Consider the following 17,815-nt stretch of genomic DNA (forward strand, 5'->3'; position numbering starts at 1 on the left):
GATCGCTTCCCGCCCAGAGCGAACTTTGTCCCAATAAGGTTTGTTCTCTGATTGACTTTCTCCTATCCTGTCCATCGCTCTTAGTTTCCGGGACGATAGAAAGTTGAGTGAGTTTCGTGTTTTAGGATCTGACTCATTGACGGAGTAGTTCTTTTTCATAACTCACTTACTTTAGTAATTAGAAGGGAGAGAGATAGTGGTTTGTGTGTCATTTGAGAGCTGGGACAAGAGAAGAAAAAATTAGAGTGCGTCTTCTGATTTTTGATGTCCTAGTTACATTTAAATTTCCTTTTGGCTCGCCATCACAGTCCTTAATTTACCAGTCTATGTTATCGGATTAAATTGATGTCTTGTGAAATCGATATAAGTCATACAACAGCGATTGTGACTTCGGCCTTAGAATTTATGTCAAGTTTATTAATAAGAAAATACATATTCCATATTCAATATCTATTTATCCATGTAAATTTATACTTGTTTATTTTTGAAAAGTACGTGAACATACAGAAAGAAACAGGAAAAAGAAGTAAACGACGAGGGTGACTAAGAATAAAGATTGCAAAAAGATCGAGGAAACAGGAATAACCTTCTGCGAACAGGTTACGTCGTCAGCAAAAAAACGTATGCAGTTTTTTTTTCGTTAGTAATCGACTGGAGTACCTTGGACATAGACCGGGTGTCGCGTCGATTCGAACAGCTTTTGACGTTCCAACTCTTTTCGCGTCTCTTGACTTTCGTGACCACTAGCTGGGTAACAAACTATGAACTTTTCTTTTTTTTTAGTAGCTGCTATAGTCTGGCTGGGGGCGGGGGAACAGGAAGTATACCAGCCTCAATTTCCCTTGCTAAAGACATAGCAAAGGAAATTCGTAGTCAAAACCAAATGTCAGCCCAAAGCAATCACCCTAGTTACGGCTAATTGAGAGGCTGACGAAAAACACCGACCCCGTCTGTACACGGGAAAAGCGAAGAAAAAGAAGAAGATTCTTTGTAATTACTATTTTACCTAAGTTATGTCTAACAATGTATACTTGCAATTTACAAGTCTTATTATCGCGACTCGGAGTTTCATATAATTTGTATCAGCTCCCATGGCGTAGTGGTCACTGCGCTCGCCTTGCACGCGGGAGACCCGGGTTCGATTCCCGGCGGGGTCAAGAAATTTGTATCATGCAAATGATTGATTCCGTGACTGGCTGTTGCGGGGCCCACTCAGCCTCGTGAGGAAAATGAGTAGCTATGACATATAAATGCGCATAGCGACCGGTGCCAGCATGGTAGGTAAACATTGAATTTTAGGATTATTGAGATATTGGGAAAATCCTACAAATGCTGCAGTGAGCACCAAAGTTGTGACATAATAACACAAAAAAACTGCATTTACATTTTTTTTTTACATTTACATTATTATTATTAATATTATTTTGAACAAACGAAGAAACTGCTGGGAAAAAGGGACTCTAATCCTATGTCAATGAAGTATTCTGAAAAAATCTCCATAAAGTGTTCGAATTCGAATTGTCACTGCTACAACAACAACATCTGGACAATCGCGAGCTGCTAGCTTTTCCAAAAGTTTACTAATTAGCGTCACTTACCCCAAGTACTCAGAACATTCAGGAGCAAAACGACCCACAGGGAATAGGGATGCATACATCCCCTTGAAAACTCTATAGCCCATGATCCCAAGCAAGAGCTCCTTTCAAAACTAGGATCTCTAAACCAACACTTCAATAGAACCCATTAGAAACTAGATTCTTTGTCCCTATTAGTGTTGACAACTGCTGTAGATAGGGCATTTTAGACCCTATTTATACTTGCCATTGGTAGGTAATTTCAGTAAATTGTTTACTGACACGCTAACCGTGAAGGTCACAGGTGGAAAACGCACATTGTTTCATAAAGGATTAATAAATTAAGAGAAAACGCTAATTAGAGGAGAGGCAATGAGTCTATTCTTTTAGGCAAGAAAGTCACAAACATATGTGATGTGTCATAGAGTCATAGTAATAGAGCATATGAGAAAAATAAATCACCTGTCCTAATTATGTACCCATTATAATATTGAAGCATGAACTTTGCACATGCACACTCAGGAGGCATCTAAACTGGAAATTGTGGCACCTTTACATGAGAGAAACAATAATTAAAATTTTATTGATGAGCTGCGCATAGTTTGGATTGTCACAATGACGCAATATACTACTCAGACAGAATTGTTAGATTAATATTAGATTGAAATGATTGAAATTTAATAGGTGATACTGCCATTGAACTTGTAAATCACTAAATTCCACTTATTCCTCCTGATTCGTTAGTAATCGACTAGAGTACCTTGGACATAGACCGGGTGCCGCGTCGATTCGAACAGCTTTTGACGTTCCAACTCTTTTCGCGTCTCTTGACTTTCGTGACCACTAGCTGGGTAACAAACTATGAACTTCTTCCTTTACACAGTATTCTATGTTCTTTCATCAAGATTTGACCAACAAAATTTTCTTAATGTTCCTATCTAGCTGATCCAAATGGTTCCTCAGAACTTTATCCTCCTCCACTCCCCGCTTCATTTCAACCGCCTTGATCTTATGAAGCAAAACATTCCGCCGGAATTCAGTCACAATACTGGGACAACACGAATGCAACAAGAAATTCAACACCTGGAAGAATTGACCGAAAGAGAAAGCCAGATTCTCGTTGGATAATTTAGTGAGAACAATTAGGACGTGATTTTTCACGACGGCATCGCTTTGTATACTTGGATTTGAAAAGCATTTGATGAGAATAGATTTGATTTTGTTCTTACACATCAGTCACAATACCTGGACAACACGAATGCAGCAAGAAATTCAACACCTGGAAGAATTGACCGAAAGAGAAAGCTAGATTCTCGTTGGATAATTTAGTGAGAACAATCAGGACGTGATTTTTCACGACGGCATCGCTTTGTATACTTGGATTTGAAAAGCATTTGATGAGAATAGATTTGATTTTGTTCTTAAGACCAATCAGGACGTGATTTTTCACGACGGCATCGCTTTGTATACTTGGATTTGAAAAGCATTTGATGAGAATAGATTTGATTTTGTTCTTGAGAACAATCAGGACGTGATTTTTCACGACGGCATCACTTTGTATACTTGGATTTGAAAAGCATTTGATGAGAATAGATTTGATTTTGTTCTTACACACATCTATATCGTTCAGACTTATCATGTAGTTTCAAGTCAATCGGCCCGCTAAAAGTGCCTCAAAATTAGTTTTACTCATTTTCCCCCTTTAGGTCTCTGCACCAAGGCTATCACGAATGATGATCAGGACCGTCTGCTGATGATGCTCAAGGTCTTGTCAGATCGATCCCCCTTATCATGTTATTCAATAGTAAATCCAAGCTTGCCTTGATGAATCTTGTAATGAATTCTACACTGCTATTCTCTATCAACACTTCCTGCAGGAATACCAAACATTCATGTGCGTTCTTATCCGAGACTTTACATTTCTTACGCAGGAATAAACTTAGAATAACATCCAGAAGGTAGACATCTTGGGTTGGACTTGTATTGAAACATTTGATCAGGCTGAAAGGCGTTTCGTACTGGATTTTATTGACGAGTCGAGGCAAATAAACCTGTATGAGCTCTTTGATAGTTCTCGCTATGTACATATCATTACTGGGATCTAGTTTCATGAGCGCATTGATATAAATGTAAAATGAAACTCGTAGTGCATGGGTTGTGTTGGCGGTTAGTTTGAAATCAGGATTTCTTACTTGGAATTGTAATAACAAGGTGTCTATGAAACACTGGAGCGGAGTATTGGGTTTGCTTTTCTTGTAGAGAATTCCTCCTATGCTATCGATAATGATGGCTACACAAGTGAATATATTTGTTATCATAGTCTTTCCTGTGATTGTAGTGTTCTTATCATGGGAGTTGACAACACACTTGAGTGTTTCCTCAATACCAAACAGAGTATTTATTTCACTATGGAACTGAATCTTGGATTCCATGTTCGTAATGTTATTGTTGATGAGATTGATATCACGGAGAAGTTGTTTCAATGTTTCTTCATTGCTTGAATGGATAACCTGGAATGTTCAATACCAAACAGAGTATTTATTTCACTATGGAACTGATTCTTGGATTCTATGTTCGTAATGTTATTGTTGATGAGATTGATATCACGGAGAAGTTGTTTCAATGTTTCTTCATTGCTTGAATGGATAACCTGGAATGAAAACAATACTTTCTCATTACCTTGTATAGGTTCCCTATACGTAAGGGTAATACAAAGTAAAAAAGTGTTTGAACTTACCTGAGCTTGGGTGAATTGATTATCTTCCATGATATAGTTCTGCCTCAACTTGTGTAAGCAATGTGATTGTTTAATTCATGATCTACAGCTTGAACCAAGGTAATAGCAAACTCGCCTTTGATTTGTCTGGGGTTGTGGTTATGTTCCTCCTGTGTTAGGCTAGGCTTAACTTTTTTCTATTTAGGTATTTAAATTTTAAAATGGAAAAAAAAAGTGTTTGAACATACCTGAGCTTGGGTGAATTGATTATCTTCCATGATATAGTTCTGCCTCAACTTGTGTAAGCAATGTGATTGCACATATCTACTCATACCATCTCCATCAGAGTGCTCACTCAATATCAAGAACTTACCTGAGCTTGGGTGAATTGATTATCTTCCATGATATAGTTCTGCCTCAACTTGTGTAAGCAATGTGATTGCACATATCTACAACTTACCTGAGCTTGGGTGAATTGATTATCTTCCATGATATAGTTCTGCCTCAACTTGTGTAAGCAATGTGATTGCACATATCTACTCATACCATCTCCATCAGAGTGCTCACTCAATATCAAACTCAACAGGTAGCATTGTGTGATGATTGTCTCAATATTAGGGATGAAGGTAACCAAGCTATAACTCTGCATGTCTTCATTAGAGAGCAAGCATTTGACGTAGGTCAGTTTCAATTCAAAGTTAACTTTGGAATTTACTACGAGTTTGTTCAATATCTGAGTTGCTTCCGACTTATAATTGACTCCTCCTGACAGAGTGAACAGAGTTAATGCACTCAGAAACTGTTAGGGATGAAGGTAACCAAGCTATAACTCTGCATGTCTTCATTAGAGAGCAAGCATTTGACATAGGCCAGTTTTAATTCGAAGTTTACTTTGGAATTTACTACGAGTTTGTTCAATATCTGAGTTGCTTCCGACTTATAACTGACTCCTCCTGACAGAGTGAACAGAGTTAATGCACTCAGAAACTCTGTCATGGTTTGCATTGTGTCTGGATTGAAATTGAGATCTGTTCGCAGGTTTGGTAGAAATTCCAGAATGCAGGTGAAATACATGCCCATCTGTGAGTCTTTCTGTACAGGTTGATAGGGCCTCAACTTGGTAAGGACAAGTGTGAATAGATTGTAGAATATGTTCATCACATTGGAGGACACCTTGCTGTTGTCCAGTAGCTTTCTTATCCACGCTCCTAGTAGTAGATGTTGACCTAGAGTCAGATCATCACTCTCCTTGATAACGTCCATCACAGTTTGTAAATATATTTTCATCAATTTCTCATAATTTGGTCCATTAGGATTATCTAAGTTCTGATTCACCAGGTTCAAGACTGGAGATAGAATTGTGGCATCTATACTGACATTATTTCGAATGTTGATTAGAACAAAGGTAAGATTTGTTTTCAGACCAATTTCACGAGCTGTATGGGAGATGGTATCCTTGTCTTTTATTGTTAAAATACTGTTTAGAAACGTTTGTATCTTGACAAGTTCCTGATTACCTTTGATGTAGAACAGTAATATGAAAAGATTACTAACATGTTGAATGCCTTGCTCTGACAAAGTGCTCAATTTATTTTGGGAAAATTTAGAATACATTCGACCTTTGACTTGATTCCAAATTCTCTGTTCGTGATTGTATTTTAATAAATAAATTCCCAGCATCCTCAAGAACAATGTATAGCTGTTTTCTTCGTTCTTCTGTATTCTTGTTGAAGATATCATTTGTTCCACATGAGTTAGTACCTCCAAAACACTTCTATTACTATTCAAACAACTCAGTGTATAAGCAAATGGCATTGATTTCAGAACGAAATTAGAATTCAATCTTTTGTGAAAGTATTCCCACAGTGCTATTATTATATCAGGTTTACAAACTTCTTTGAGAGACACAATACTATCCAAAAATGTTAGTATTATTCTCAACTCATTTTCACTTATATTGTCCAAGTTTGTTAGTTTTTTAACAATTTTCTCTGTGCTATCGCAATCATCATTGAATTTTGCCATGTGTTCTGTTGAATGGATTTCACTAGAGATTACATTCAGACTGAATAGATGTTTTAGGAACCAAATGAAATATAGGTATGGTTTGCTACAGATAATGTAGGATGGTAACTCATCATTATCATTTGTGTCTTTAATTTCTTGGTCCAAAGACTTTTCCATTAATTCAAACACAGTTTCCAAGTTTTTCCAGAACAAGTTGTTGCCATGACCATCAATTTTTCTACAAACCAGCTTCAACACAAACCAAAATTCAGCTATACAATCACATTTGAAAGGAGATAAGTGGTATAGATCTTCCAGTTGAGTAATTTTGTTGAAATTTCTTAGAGTTAGTTCTGCTCAGCTATACAATCACATTTGAAAGGAGATAAGTGGTATAGATCTTCCAGTTGAGTAATTTTGTTGAAATTTCTTAGAGTTAGTTCTGTTAGTTGGATCATTAGAAGTAGAATATCATTCCTGAGGGAATTGAAATTGAAACTCAATGGCTCAGTATTTTCTCTGTTGATATCACACATGTATTGTGTACATTGAGTTGTATCATCCTGGCCTTTCTGTATTGAAAGCAATTTATAGCAAGTCACCAAATAGTAGAGGTGAATATTTAAATATAAATGAAACTGTTGATGACAGATTGACTGATTAGTAATCATTGCAGTCCCAACACATCTCAGTTGTTTCAAAGACAATTTCAGCTGATGGAAATTATTCCAAATATTTACAGTTGCATCTTGAGCACTCCTGTGATATGTTAAATATTGATCCACATATTGTAAAATGTACTGGAAAAAACTCAGAACATTTTGAGTTATTTGTTTACTATTTGGAGATTTATTTTGTGAAGTCAACATCATATCCAACTCATAAATATTTGTAAAAGTAAAATTGAACAACTCATCTGTAACTTCCGATTGGGACAGGGCTGTGGATTTCTCAAACACATAATCATACAAGATGATATAATCATTGACACTATCACATAATAGTATGGAGCTAGAGGAACTAGTAATTTCATTGATATAAGCAATCAGTGAGTTTGAATGGCATTGCAAACTCTTTGAAATATTTTTGTTTTTACATTCAAATCCTCTTTTGATTTTAGCAGATTTTGAATGGCATTGCAAACTCTTTGAAATATTTTTGTTTTTACATTCAAATCCTCTTTTGATTTTAGCAGATATTTCCATGTTACCTTCATCCGGAAATATTCTATCTTGTCCACTTGATAATAATTTTGCATCAATGTCCATAAAAATATCTTCATCTTCAAAATCCATTTTGAAACAGAAGATTAATGGTAATCTGGGAAGAGAGAAAAAAAAATTGTTCAAGCTAGAGAACTCATCAGCTTGGAAGGTAGCACATCTACTTTGTTAGTGGTAGAGGTTGTGGGTTTGATTTCAACCTGGGGTGGATTTTATCCTGAACAGATAAGGTTTGTCCTCAGGATTCTTGTTTGCTCCCATGAGGCTTTGTACACTCATCCAGATAACCTGAACAGATAAGGTTTGTCCTCAGGATTCTTGTTTGCTCCCATGGGGCTTTGTACACTCATCCAGATAGCAATTAACATGCCAGCAAGATAAAGTGATGCAGTTTTGAAAGGTAATCTAATAGAGTGTGGGGAGTTTTTACAAGCACAGAGGACACCCAACCCATTGATATTTTTTTAACTATTTACTTACCTCTGCTTTCACGTGCAAGGCTCACAGATTCCAATATAAACTACTCCCTAATGGTTGAGAAATACACCAAAGGAATGGTTGAAACATCCAGATAGCAATCAACATGCCAGCAAGATAAAGTGATGCAGTTTTGAAAGGTAATCTAATATTGAGTGTGAGGAGTTTGTACAAGCACAGAGGACACCCAACCCATTGATATTTTTTCAACTATTTACTTACCTCTGCTTTCACGTGCAAGGCTCACAGATTCCAATATTAACTACTCCCTAATGCACTAATGCTTGAGAAATACACCAAAGGAATGGTTAAAAATCAGGAAATAGAGTTGAAAAGGTTTTTCTTTTACTTTCTTTTTGTGGAAATGCAATGGAAATCCCTGTGTGAAGGTTTCCCGCGCTTTCAAATGTTTGTTTACAAAATTTGAAATTTTTAAATCGTAAGATCCGTTTACACGTGTAACATTTGACGACATGAAAACCGTACGATTTTTAACTATTTAGTTACCTCTGCTTTCACGTGCAAGGCTCACAGATTCCAATATAAACTACTCCCTAATGGTTGAGAAATACACCAAAGGAATGGTTGAAAATCAGGAAAAAGAGTTGAAAAGGTTTCTCTTTTACTTTTTTGTGGAAATGCAATGGAAATCCCTGTGTGAAGGTTTCCCGCGCTTTAAAATGTTTGTTTACAAAATTTGAAATTTTTAAATCGTAAGATCCGTTTACACGTGTAACATTTGACGACATGAAAACCGTACGATTTTTTTAACCCTTTCCAGCTTACTTAGCTTGGCTGGTAGCGCGTTTGCCTCGTAAGCGCTAGACCGCGGGTTCGATTCCCGCCCAAGGCGGATTTTATCCTGAACCGATAATGTTCGTTCTCGGAACAGCTTGCTTTCTCCTATCCTTCTTCCTACAATTTTGGGATAATAAGTCCTTAGAAGTTACAGTTCCCTATATCAAACCTCTTTAAAAAAAATCAATTCATGAGTCACCAGAACCTTTTCAGCTCCCCAAAACTGAGACACCTCAATATTCATCACTGATCACACCAGCCCAGTTGGCTTGGAGGGTAGAGCATCTGCCTTGAAAGTGCTAGGTCATGGGTTTGATTCCTATTTGGGGCAAACTTCATCAACAGATGAGCTTTGTAATAAAAATGATGGAACAGCTTGCTTTCTCCTATCCTTCTTCCTACAATTTTGGGATAATAAGACCTTAGAAGTTACAGTTCCCTATATCAAACCTCTTAAAAAAAAAATCAATTCATGAGTCACCAGAACCTTTTCAGCTCCCCAAAACTGAGACACCTCAATATTCATTACTGATCACACCAGCCCAGTTGGCTTGAAGGGTGAAGCATCTGCCTTGAGAGTGCTAGGTCATGTGTTTGATTCCTATTTGGGGCAAACTTCATTAACAGATGAGCTTTGCAATAGGAATGACTGGCTTCCTATCCTGTTCTTTTCTCTTAGATTTTAGGGCAATTAAAATCTCATATAAAATATCCATCACACACTGGCTAGAACAAAAACTGAGACACCTCAATATTCATCACTGATCACACCAGCCCAGTTGGCTTGGAGGGTGAAGCATCTGCCTTGAAAGTGCTAGGTCATGTTGTGTTTGATTCCTATTTGGGGCAAACTTCATCAACAGATGAGCTTTGTAATAAAAATGACTGGCTTCCTATCCTGTTCTTTTCTCTTAGATTTTAGGGCAATTAAAATCTCATATAAAATATCCATCACACACTGGCTAGAAGGAATGACTGGCTTCCTATCCTGTTCTTTTCTCTTAGATTTTAGGGCAATTAAAATATCATATAAAATATCCATCACACACTGGCTAGAAGCTAATCATTGATTCTGTGCATGTTATAGGTGCCTACATAAAGAACTAGACTAGAGAAACAAAGCTCATCTCAGGTGGATATTTTTTATAACATGTATTGTTTTGTCTTAGCTGTAATATAAAAAAAATCAAATATAGAACATAGAAAGAAATACAAGGTTCTCTCCTTAACTAGCCACTGGGATTTCACCCAGTTTGGCAAGGGGTTTCGTAAAAGTAAAATTGAACAACTCATCTGTAACTTTTGATTGGGACAGGGCTGTGGATTTCTCAAACACATAATCATACAAGATGATATAATCATTGACACTATCACATAATAGTATGGAGCTAGTGTAAAAGTAAAATTGAACAACTCATCTGTAACTTCCGATTGGGACAGGGCTGTGGATTTCTCAAACACATAATCATACAAGATGATATAATCATTGACACTATCACATAATAGTATGGAGCTAGAGGAGCTAGTAATTTCATTGACATAAGCAATCAGTGAGGTTGAATGGCATTGCAAACTCTTTGAAATATTTTTGTTTTTACATTCAAATCCTCTTTTGATTTTGGCAGATATTTCCATGTTACCTTCATCCGGAAATATTCTATCTTGTCCACTTGATAATAATTTTGCATCAATGTCCATAAAAATATCTTCATCTTCAAAATCCATTTTGAAACAGAAGATTAATGGTGATCTGGGAAGAGAGAAAAAAAAATGTTCAAGCTAGAGAACTCATCAGCTTGGAAGGTAGCACATCTACCTTGTTAGTGGTAGAGGTTGTGGGTTTGATTTCGACCTGGGGTGGATTTTATCCTGAACAGATAAGGTTTGTCCTCAGGATTCTTGTTTGCTCCCATGAGGCTTTGTACACTCATCCAGATAGCAATCAACATGACAGCAAGGTAAAGTGATGCAGTTTTGAAAGGTAATCTAATATTGAGTGTGGGGAGTTTGTACAAGCACAGAGGACACCCAACCCATTGATATTTTTTAACTATTTACTTACCTCTGCTTTCACGTGCAAGGCTCACAGATTCCAATATAAACTACTCCCTAATGGTTGACACCAAAGGAATGGTTGAAAATCAGGAAATAGAGTTGAAAAATGAAAAGGTTTCTCTTTTACTTTTTTTGTGGAAATGCTATGGCTATGGAAATCCCTGTGTGAAGGTTTCCCGCGCTTTAAAATGATTGTTTACAAATTTTGAAAATTTTAAATCGTAAGATCCGTTTACACGTGTAACATTTGACGACATGAAAACCGTACGATTTTTTTAACCCTTTCACTACCTTGTTCAAGCTAGAGAACTCATCAGCTTGGAAGGTAGCACATCTACCTTGTTAGTGGTAGAGGTTGTGGGTTTGATTTTGACCTGGGGTGGATTTTATCCTGAACAGATAAGGTTTGTCCTCAGGATTCTTGTTTGCTCCCATGAGGCTTTGTACACTCATCCAGATAGCAATCAACATGCCAGCAAGATAAAGTGATGCAGTTTTGAAAGGTAATCTAATATTGAGTGTGGGGAGTTTGTACAAGCACAGAGGACACCCAACCCATTGATATTTTTTTAACTATTTACTTACCTCTGCTTTCACGTGCAAGGCTCACAGATTCCAATATAAACTACTCCCTAATGGTTGAGAAATACACCAAAGGAATGGTTGAAAATCAGGAAATAGAGTTGAAAAGGTTTCTCTTTTACTTTTTTTGTGGAAATGCTGGGTTAACTTCTTCCTTGGGTTCCAACACATTGACATTGTCGGGGAGGGGTTTCTTGGGTCCAGTCTTGCCTGTGGAGTCCCAAGGTAACATAATCTTGACTTTGATTCCTAGGACACCTGTAACCAAAGAAAAGATAATCTCTCATGAAGAGCTGGTAAAAGTATCATGCCCTTTCTACAAAAAGGTGGAGGGACATGCAAGCAATTTGAAGGATCTCCACTAAAATTCTTAGTAAGTATTCAGTGACAAGGAGGCTTCAGCTCTATGTTTCATGTGCTTGTGAGAGAATTGTCATAGTACCTAAATAAAAAACATCTACCATCAGTATATTAGTTTGAAGAATTTTGAAAGATCAGCCATAGTGGTAGAAAAAAAAGGTCCACCTTACTCGTAAGTTTGCATAAGCCCAAGCGTGCCCTTTCTACAAAAAAGGTGGAGGGACATGCAAGCAATTTGAAGGATCTCCCCTAAAATTCTTATTAAGTATTCAGTGACAAGGAGGATTCAGCTCTAGGTTTCATGTGCTTGTGAGAGAATTGTCATAGTACCTAAACAAAAAACATCTACCATCAGTAGGTATATTAGTTTGAAGAATTTTGAAAGATCAGCCATAGTGGTAGAAAAAAAAGGTCCACCTTACTCGTAAGTTTGCATAAGCCCAAGCATTCAGCTCTAGGTTTCATGTGCTTGTGAGAGAATTGTCATAGTACCTAAATAAAAAACATCTACCATCAGTATATTAGTTCGAAGAATTTTGAAAGATCAGCCATAGTGGTAGAAAAAAAAGGTCCACCTTACTCTTAAGTTTGCATAAGCCCAAGTTTAAAATAAAGGGATTCAAGCATAAAAAGTGTAAACCTCATGACACAAGGCAGACTGAAATCTATTGACACAAAGAGGATAACTTACCCTGTCTGAGCAGAAGTGTAAACCTCATGACACAAGGCAGACTGAAATCTATTGACACAAAGAGGATAACTTACCCTGTCTGAGCAGAACGTGTCTGGTTGCGGTGTTAACATAGTCATTGCATGGGTCTCCACTGTGGATCATCAGACCATCAACAAACTTCATGGACTTGGCTCTCTGACCTCTCAGCTTGCCAGAGACAACAAACCTTAGAAATTACAGTTCCCTATATCAAACCTCTTAAAAAAAAAAAAATCAATTCATGAGTCACCAGAACCTTTTCAGCTCCCCAAAACTGAGACACCTCAATATTGATCACTGATCACACCGGCCCAGTTGGCTTGGAGGGTGGAGCATCTGCCTTGAAAGGGCTAGGTCATGTGTTTGATTCCTATTTGGGGCAAACTTCATCAACAGATGAGCTTTGTAATAAAAATGACTGGCTTCCTATCCTGTTCTTTTCTCTTAGATTTTAGGGCAATTAAAATCTCATATAAAATATCCATCACACACTGGCTAGAAGCTTATCATTGATTCTGTGCATGTTATAGGTGCCTACATAAAGAACTAGACTAGAGAACCAAAGCTCATCTCAGGTGGATATTTTTTATAACATGTATTGTTTTGTCTTAGCTGTAATATAAAAAAATCAAATATAGAACATAGAAAGAAATACAAGGTTCTCTCCTTAACTAGCCACTGGGATTTCACCCAGTTTGGCAAGGGGTTTGTCCAGCACCTGGCTGGAAGGGATGGTTGGGTTAACTTCTTCCTTGGGTTCCAACACATTGACGTTGTCGGGGAGGGGTTTCTTGGGTCCAGTCTTGCCTGTGGAGTCCCAAGGTAACATAATCTTGACTTTGATTCCTAGGACACCTGTAACCAATGAAAAGATTCGTGAGAGAATTGTCATAGTACCTAAATAAAAAACATCTACCATCAGTATATTAGTTTGAAGAATTTTAAAGATCAGCCATGGTGGTAGAAAAAAAAGTCCACCTTACTCGTAAGTTTGCGCCCAAGCTTAAAATAAAGTGATTCAAGCATAAAAGTGTAAACCTCATGACACAAGGCAGACTGAAATCTATTGACACAAAGAGGCCAACTTACCCTGTCTGAGCAGAACGTGTCTGGTTGCGGTGTTAACATAGTCGTTGCATGGGTCTCCACTGTGGATCATCAGACCATCAACAAACTTCATGGACTTGGCTCTCTGACCTCTCAGCTTGCCAGAGACAACAACTTCACATCCCTTGGCTCCAGATTCCATGATGAATCTCAATACACCATAACAGGCTCTGAAATAGATCATATGTAAGGGATAATTAATTTGTTCCAGTGAAATGTCACCTTATATTTAATTTAATTAAATAAATGAGGCCTTTTTTAAACTGATGGAATAATTGGAGCTTTTACTCTAAGCTGACATTACAAATAAGGTACATTGAATCAAATTAAAAATAAGATCCTTGCATGGAAAATTTCAGTTTTCAAACCACTTTGTTTCATTATAGTTCTTCAATTTTACAATGTAGGCAATTAAATATGACATTTGAGGGAAAGCAAATTCCATATTGATTATTCAGTCAACAATTGAAGAAAGCTTTTTTTTTATGACACTGGTCATTGCTAATTTGTGACAGCTAATTTAATTGTAGATATTACAACAGTCAACTTAGTGAGTACATTTGATCTTCCATATTGATTATTCAGTCAACAATTGAAGAAAGCTTTTTTTTATGACACTGGTCATTGCTAATTTGTGACAGCTAATTTAATTGTAGATATTACAACAGTCAACTTAGTGAGTACATTTGATTTCTATTCTTGTTTATTGTAACTTCTGGGTATGACCTGTGATTCTGATAAATAAACCCCAGGTCAGCACGATAACAGAAGCTTGATGTTTGATTTAGCAGACTGATTCAAATACTGTACCAAGCACATTACCCTATCCCAGGTCAGCACGATAACAGAAGCTTGATGTTTGATTTAGCAGACTGATTCAAATACTGTACCAAACACATTACCCTAAGCATCAACAGGTAATGTACTAGGTGCATCTGCATAAGTATAACAATTTAAACAATAGAGAGAAACATCAGAATTATACCTGATATTTATTGAAAATTTCATGACATTGCCTAAATCAATCTCTGACTTGATTAGATTACACATAAAAAAAGCAAAATCAATCAACAAAAATTACAATTACCTTCTGACAGCCAGACCAACTGACATTATTTCGAATGTTGATTAGAACAAAGGTAAGATTTGTTTTCAGACCAATTTCACGAGCTGTATGGGAGATGGTATCCTTGTCTTTTATTGTTAAAATACTGTTTAGAAACGTTTGTATCTTGACAAGTTCCTGTAATTAAATATGACATTTGAGGGAAAGCAACTTCCGTATTGATTATTCAGTCAACAATTAAAGAAAGCTTTTTTTTATGACACTGGTCATTGCTAATTTGTGACAGCTAATTTAATTGTAGATATTACAACAGTCAACCTAGTGAGTACATTTGATTTCTATTCTTGTTTATTGTAACTTCTGGGTATGACCTGTGATTCTGGTAAATAAACCCCAGGTCAGCACGATATGACACTGGTCATTGCTAATTTGTGACAGCTAATTTAATTGTAGATATTACAACAGTCAAATTAGTGAGTACATTTGATTTCTATTCTTGTTTATTGTAACTTCTGGGTATGACCTGTGATTCTGGTAAATAAACCCCAGGTCAGCACGATAACAGAAGCTTGATGTTTGATTTAGCAGACTGATTCAAATACTGTACCAAGCACATTACCCTAAGCATCAACAGATAATGTACTAGGTGCATCTGCATAAGTATAACAATAGAGAGAAACATCAGAATTATACCTGATATTTATTGAAAATTTGATGGCATTGCTTATGCTTAAATCAATCTCTGACTTGATTAGATTACACATAAAAAAAGCAAAATCAATCAACAAAAATTACAATTACCTTCTGACAGCCAGACCAGCTGACATTATTTCGAATGTTGATTAGAACAAAGGTGAGATTTGTTTTCAGAACAATTTCACGAGCTGTATGGGAGATGGTATCCTTGTCTTTTATTGTTAAAATACTGTTTAGAAACGTTTGTATCTTGACAAGTTCCTGATTACCTTTGATGTAGAACAGTAATATGAAAAGATTACTAACATGTTGAATGCCTTGCTCTGACAAAGTGCTCAATTTATTTTGGGAAAATTTAGAATACATTCGACCTTTGACTTGATTCCAAATTCTCTGTTCGTGATTGTATTTTAATAAATAAATTCCCAGCATCCTCAAGATGACATTGCCTAAATCAATCTCCGACTTGATTAGATTACACATAAAAAAAAGCAAAATCAATCAACAAAAATTACAATTACCTTCTGACAGCCAGACCACCAATCAGTTTATAACGCAGGGATTCAGCCTGTGAGGAAGTAAAAAATAATAAAATCAGCTGTTTATTTCCCCTACTCTCCCGTTTGTTGTTCTTGCTACTTGAAGAAGAAGAAGAAATTAAAAATTTATCAAATCAAACTCGAAAGTTGGAAGTTCTCAGATCTATTCGCCAATTTACGAATTTACCTTATCTGAGGAAGTAAAAAATAATAAAGTCAGCTGTTTATTTCCCCTACTCTCCCGTTTGTTGTTCTTGCTACTTGAAGAAGAAGAAATTAACCCTTAAGTTCATACCGTATCACATATGATACATGAACTTCTCGGTACCACTGCTGCGATCTGTTAGACTTAAATTAAAAATTTATCAAATCAAACTCGAAAGTTGGAAGTTCTCAGATCTATTCGCCAATTTACGAATTTACCTTATCAATTATCAGTTCTTCATAATCCTGTGGATTTACATTCCTCATTCAATTTGAATTCATCTACCCACCTAGATTTGTGTATGTGCAAAAGGAATTCATTGTAGAACTGATTTTCAAGATCCTGTGGTAAGTGTGACAGTACATGACTGACCAAAGTTCTTAGTAGAGCTCTATGGGACATGTAATTCTTGCATAATTGATGACCAAGATACATGAGAACAAATAGCAATCAATAAATTTATGTGTACAGTATTATAATCCTCTTTACAAAATGTACAAATGTAGATTTTTGTTATTTCAAAATAAAAACAAAAACAAACCCTTCCCCTCCAATTTTTTAAAAAAACATTCAAAAAACTTCAACTCGGCAGTGGCGTGGAGTATGTCGTATGTGGGGTGTGTAGTTAATTTTTACTTTTATATGCTTCTAATCATTGGGATGTGTAATTAACTATTACATGGAGGTATAATCTATTTGAGCTCCTTGGTAATTAATACATTACCAGTTTAATTATTTGTCCATTTTATATTGTTCCAAACCCTCATATTTGATTCATTTTTGTATTTGGAATAAAACACATTGAAAAGTCTCGCGTAAAAAAACCCTCATGTATACGCACCTTTTTTCAGGAAGAAGATAATAAAATCAGCTGTTTATTTCCCCTACTCTCCCGTTTGTTGTTCTTGCTTGGTACCTAGGTACTTGAAGAAGAAAAAATTAAAAATTTATCAAATCAAACTCGAAAGTTGGAAGTTCTCAGATCTATTCGCCAATTTACGAATTTACCTTATCAATTATCAGTCTAAAAAAACCCTCATGTATACGCACCTTTTTTGAGGAAGTAAAAAATAATAAAATCAGCTGTTTATTTCCCCTACTCTCCCGTTTGTTGTTCTTGCTACTTCAGCTACTTGAAGAAGAAGAAATTAAAAATTTATCAAATCAAACTCGAAAGTTGGAAGTTCTCAGATCTATTCGCCAATTTACGAATTTACCTTATCCATTCGAAAAACTTCAACTCGGCAGTGCGCAGTGGCGTGGAGTATGCCGTATGTGGGGTGTGTAGTTAATTTTTACTTTTATGCTTCTAAATCATTGGGATGTTTAAAATGGACCAACTAAACTGGGCTAGAAGTGAACAGTACTGGGCACCAATAGCCGGATACCTTTTAGGTTACAGTTGCACTAACAACAACTAGAATTAAAATGGACCAACTAAACTGGGCTAGAAGTGAACAGTACTGGGCACCAATAGCCGGATACCTTTTAGGTTACAGTTGCACTGACAACCGTCAGTGAACGGTCAACTACAGGTGAAGAGAATAGGTCAGTATGAGTGCAATTAGAGCTGATGAAGATATATGAAAGATTGCCGTGCCCTGTACAACTACAAACTACCAATCTCATTGGTTACGAGAGTGATCCTGTGTGCTGTCTCTCTCTCACTACAAAAGAATCGCGATTCTTTTAGAGTCG

The 17,815-nt window shown here is 36.5% G+C and overlaps 2 protein-coding genes and 2 long non-coding RNA genes across 4 annotated transcripts in view; all 4 read right to left on the reverse strand.

The window, feature by feature from the left end:
* Window positions 1-138: 138 nt before the first annotated feature.
* On the reverse strand, window positions 139-6,635 carry LOC108252569. Its single transcript, XM_026824598.1, has 6 exons — window positions 5,091-6,635; window positions 4,664-5,055; window positions 3,368-4,084; window positions 2,854-3,213; window positions 2,416-2,798; window positions 139-741 (listed from the first exon to the last, which is right to left on the reverse strand). The coding sequence occupies exons 1-5, from the start codon at window positions 6,472-6,474 to the stop codon at window positions 2,475-2,477; spliced, it is 3,177 nt and encodes a 1,058-aa protein (XP_026680399.1). The 5' UTR covers window positions 6,475-6,635; the 3' UTR covers window positions 139-741; window positions 2,416-2,474.
* Window positions 6,636-9,923: 3,288 nt separating this feature from the next.
* On the reverse strand, window positions 9,924-15,954 carry LOC103510587 (40S ribosomal protein S3). Its single transcript, XM_008475266.3, has 4 exons — window positions 15,895-15,954; window positions 13,594-13,781; window positions 13,195-13,359; window positions 9,924-10,043 (listed from the first exon to the last, which is right to left on the reverse strand). Exons 2-4 carry the CDS (start codon window positions 13,751-13,753, stop codon window positions 10,021-10,023), a joined length of 348 nt encoding a protein of 115 aa, XP_008473488.2. The 5' UTR covers window positions 13,754-13,781; window positions 15,895-15,954; the 3' UTR covers window positions 9,924-10,020.
* A 66-nt stretch (window positions 15,955-16,020) lies between these two features.
* LOC113468003 lies at window positions 16,021-16,516 on the reverse strand. The gene is made up of 2 exons (XR_003391884.1): window positions 16,336-16,516; window positions 16,021-16,099 (listed from the first exon to the last, which is right to left on the reverse strand). It is a non-coding gene; the product is annotated as an uncharacterized LOC113468003 (long non-coding RNA).
* Window positions 16,517-17,255: 739 nt separating this feature from the next.
* The window catches only part of LOC113468004, a 1,897-nt gene continuing 1,337 nt past the window's right edge, over window positions 17,256-17,815 (reverse strand). Inside the window, exon 2 of the long non-coding RNA XR_003391885.1 lies at window positions 17,256-17,334. This is a non-coding gene — a long non-coding RNA (uncharacterized LOC113468004). The remainder of the gene's footprint in view (window positions 17,335-17,815) is intronic.

The sequence above is a fragment of the Diaphorina citri genome, unplaced genomic scaffold (assembly GCF_000475195.1).
Source record: "Diaphorina citri unplaced genomic scaffold, Diaci psyllid genome assembly version 1.1 scaffold620, whole genome shotgun sequence".
In the NCBI taxonomy this organism is placed as follows: Eukaryota; Metazoa; Arthropoda; class Insecta; order Hemiptera; family Psyllidae; genus Diaphorina; species Diaphorina citri.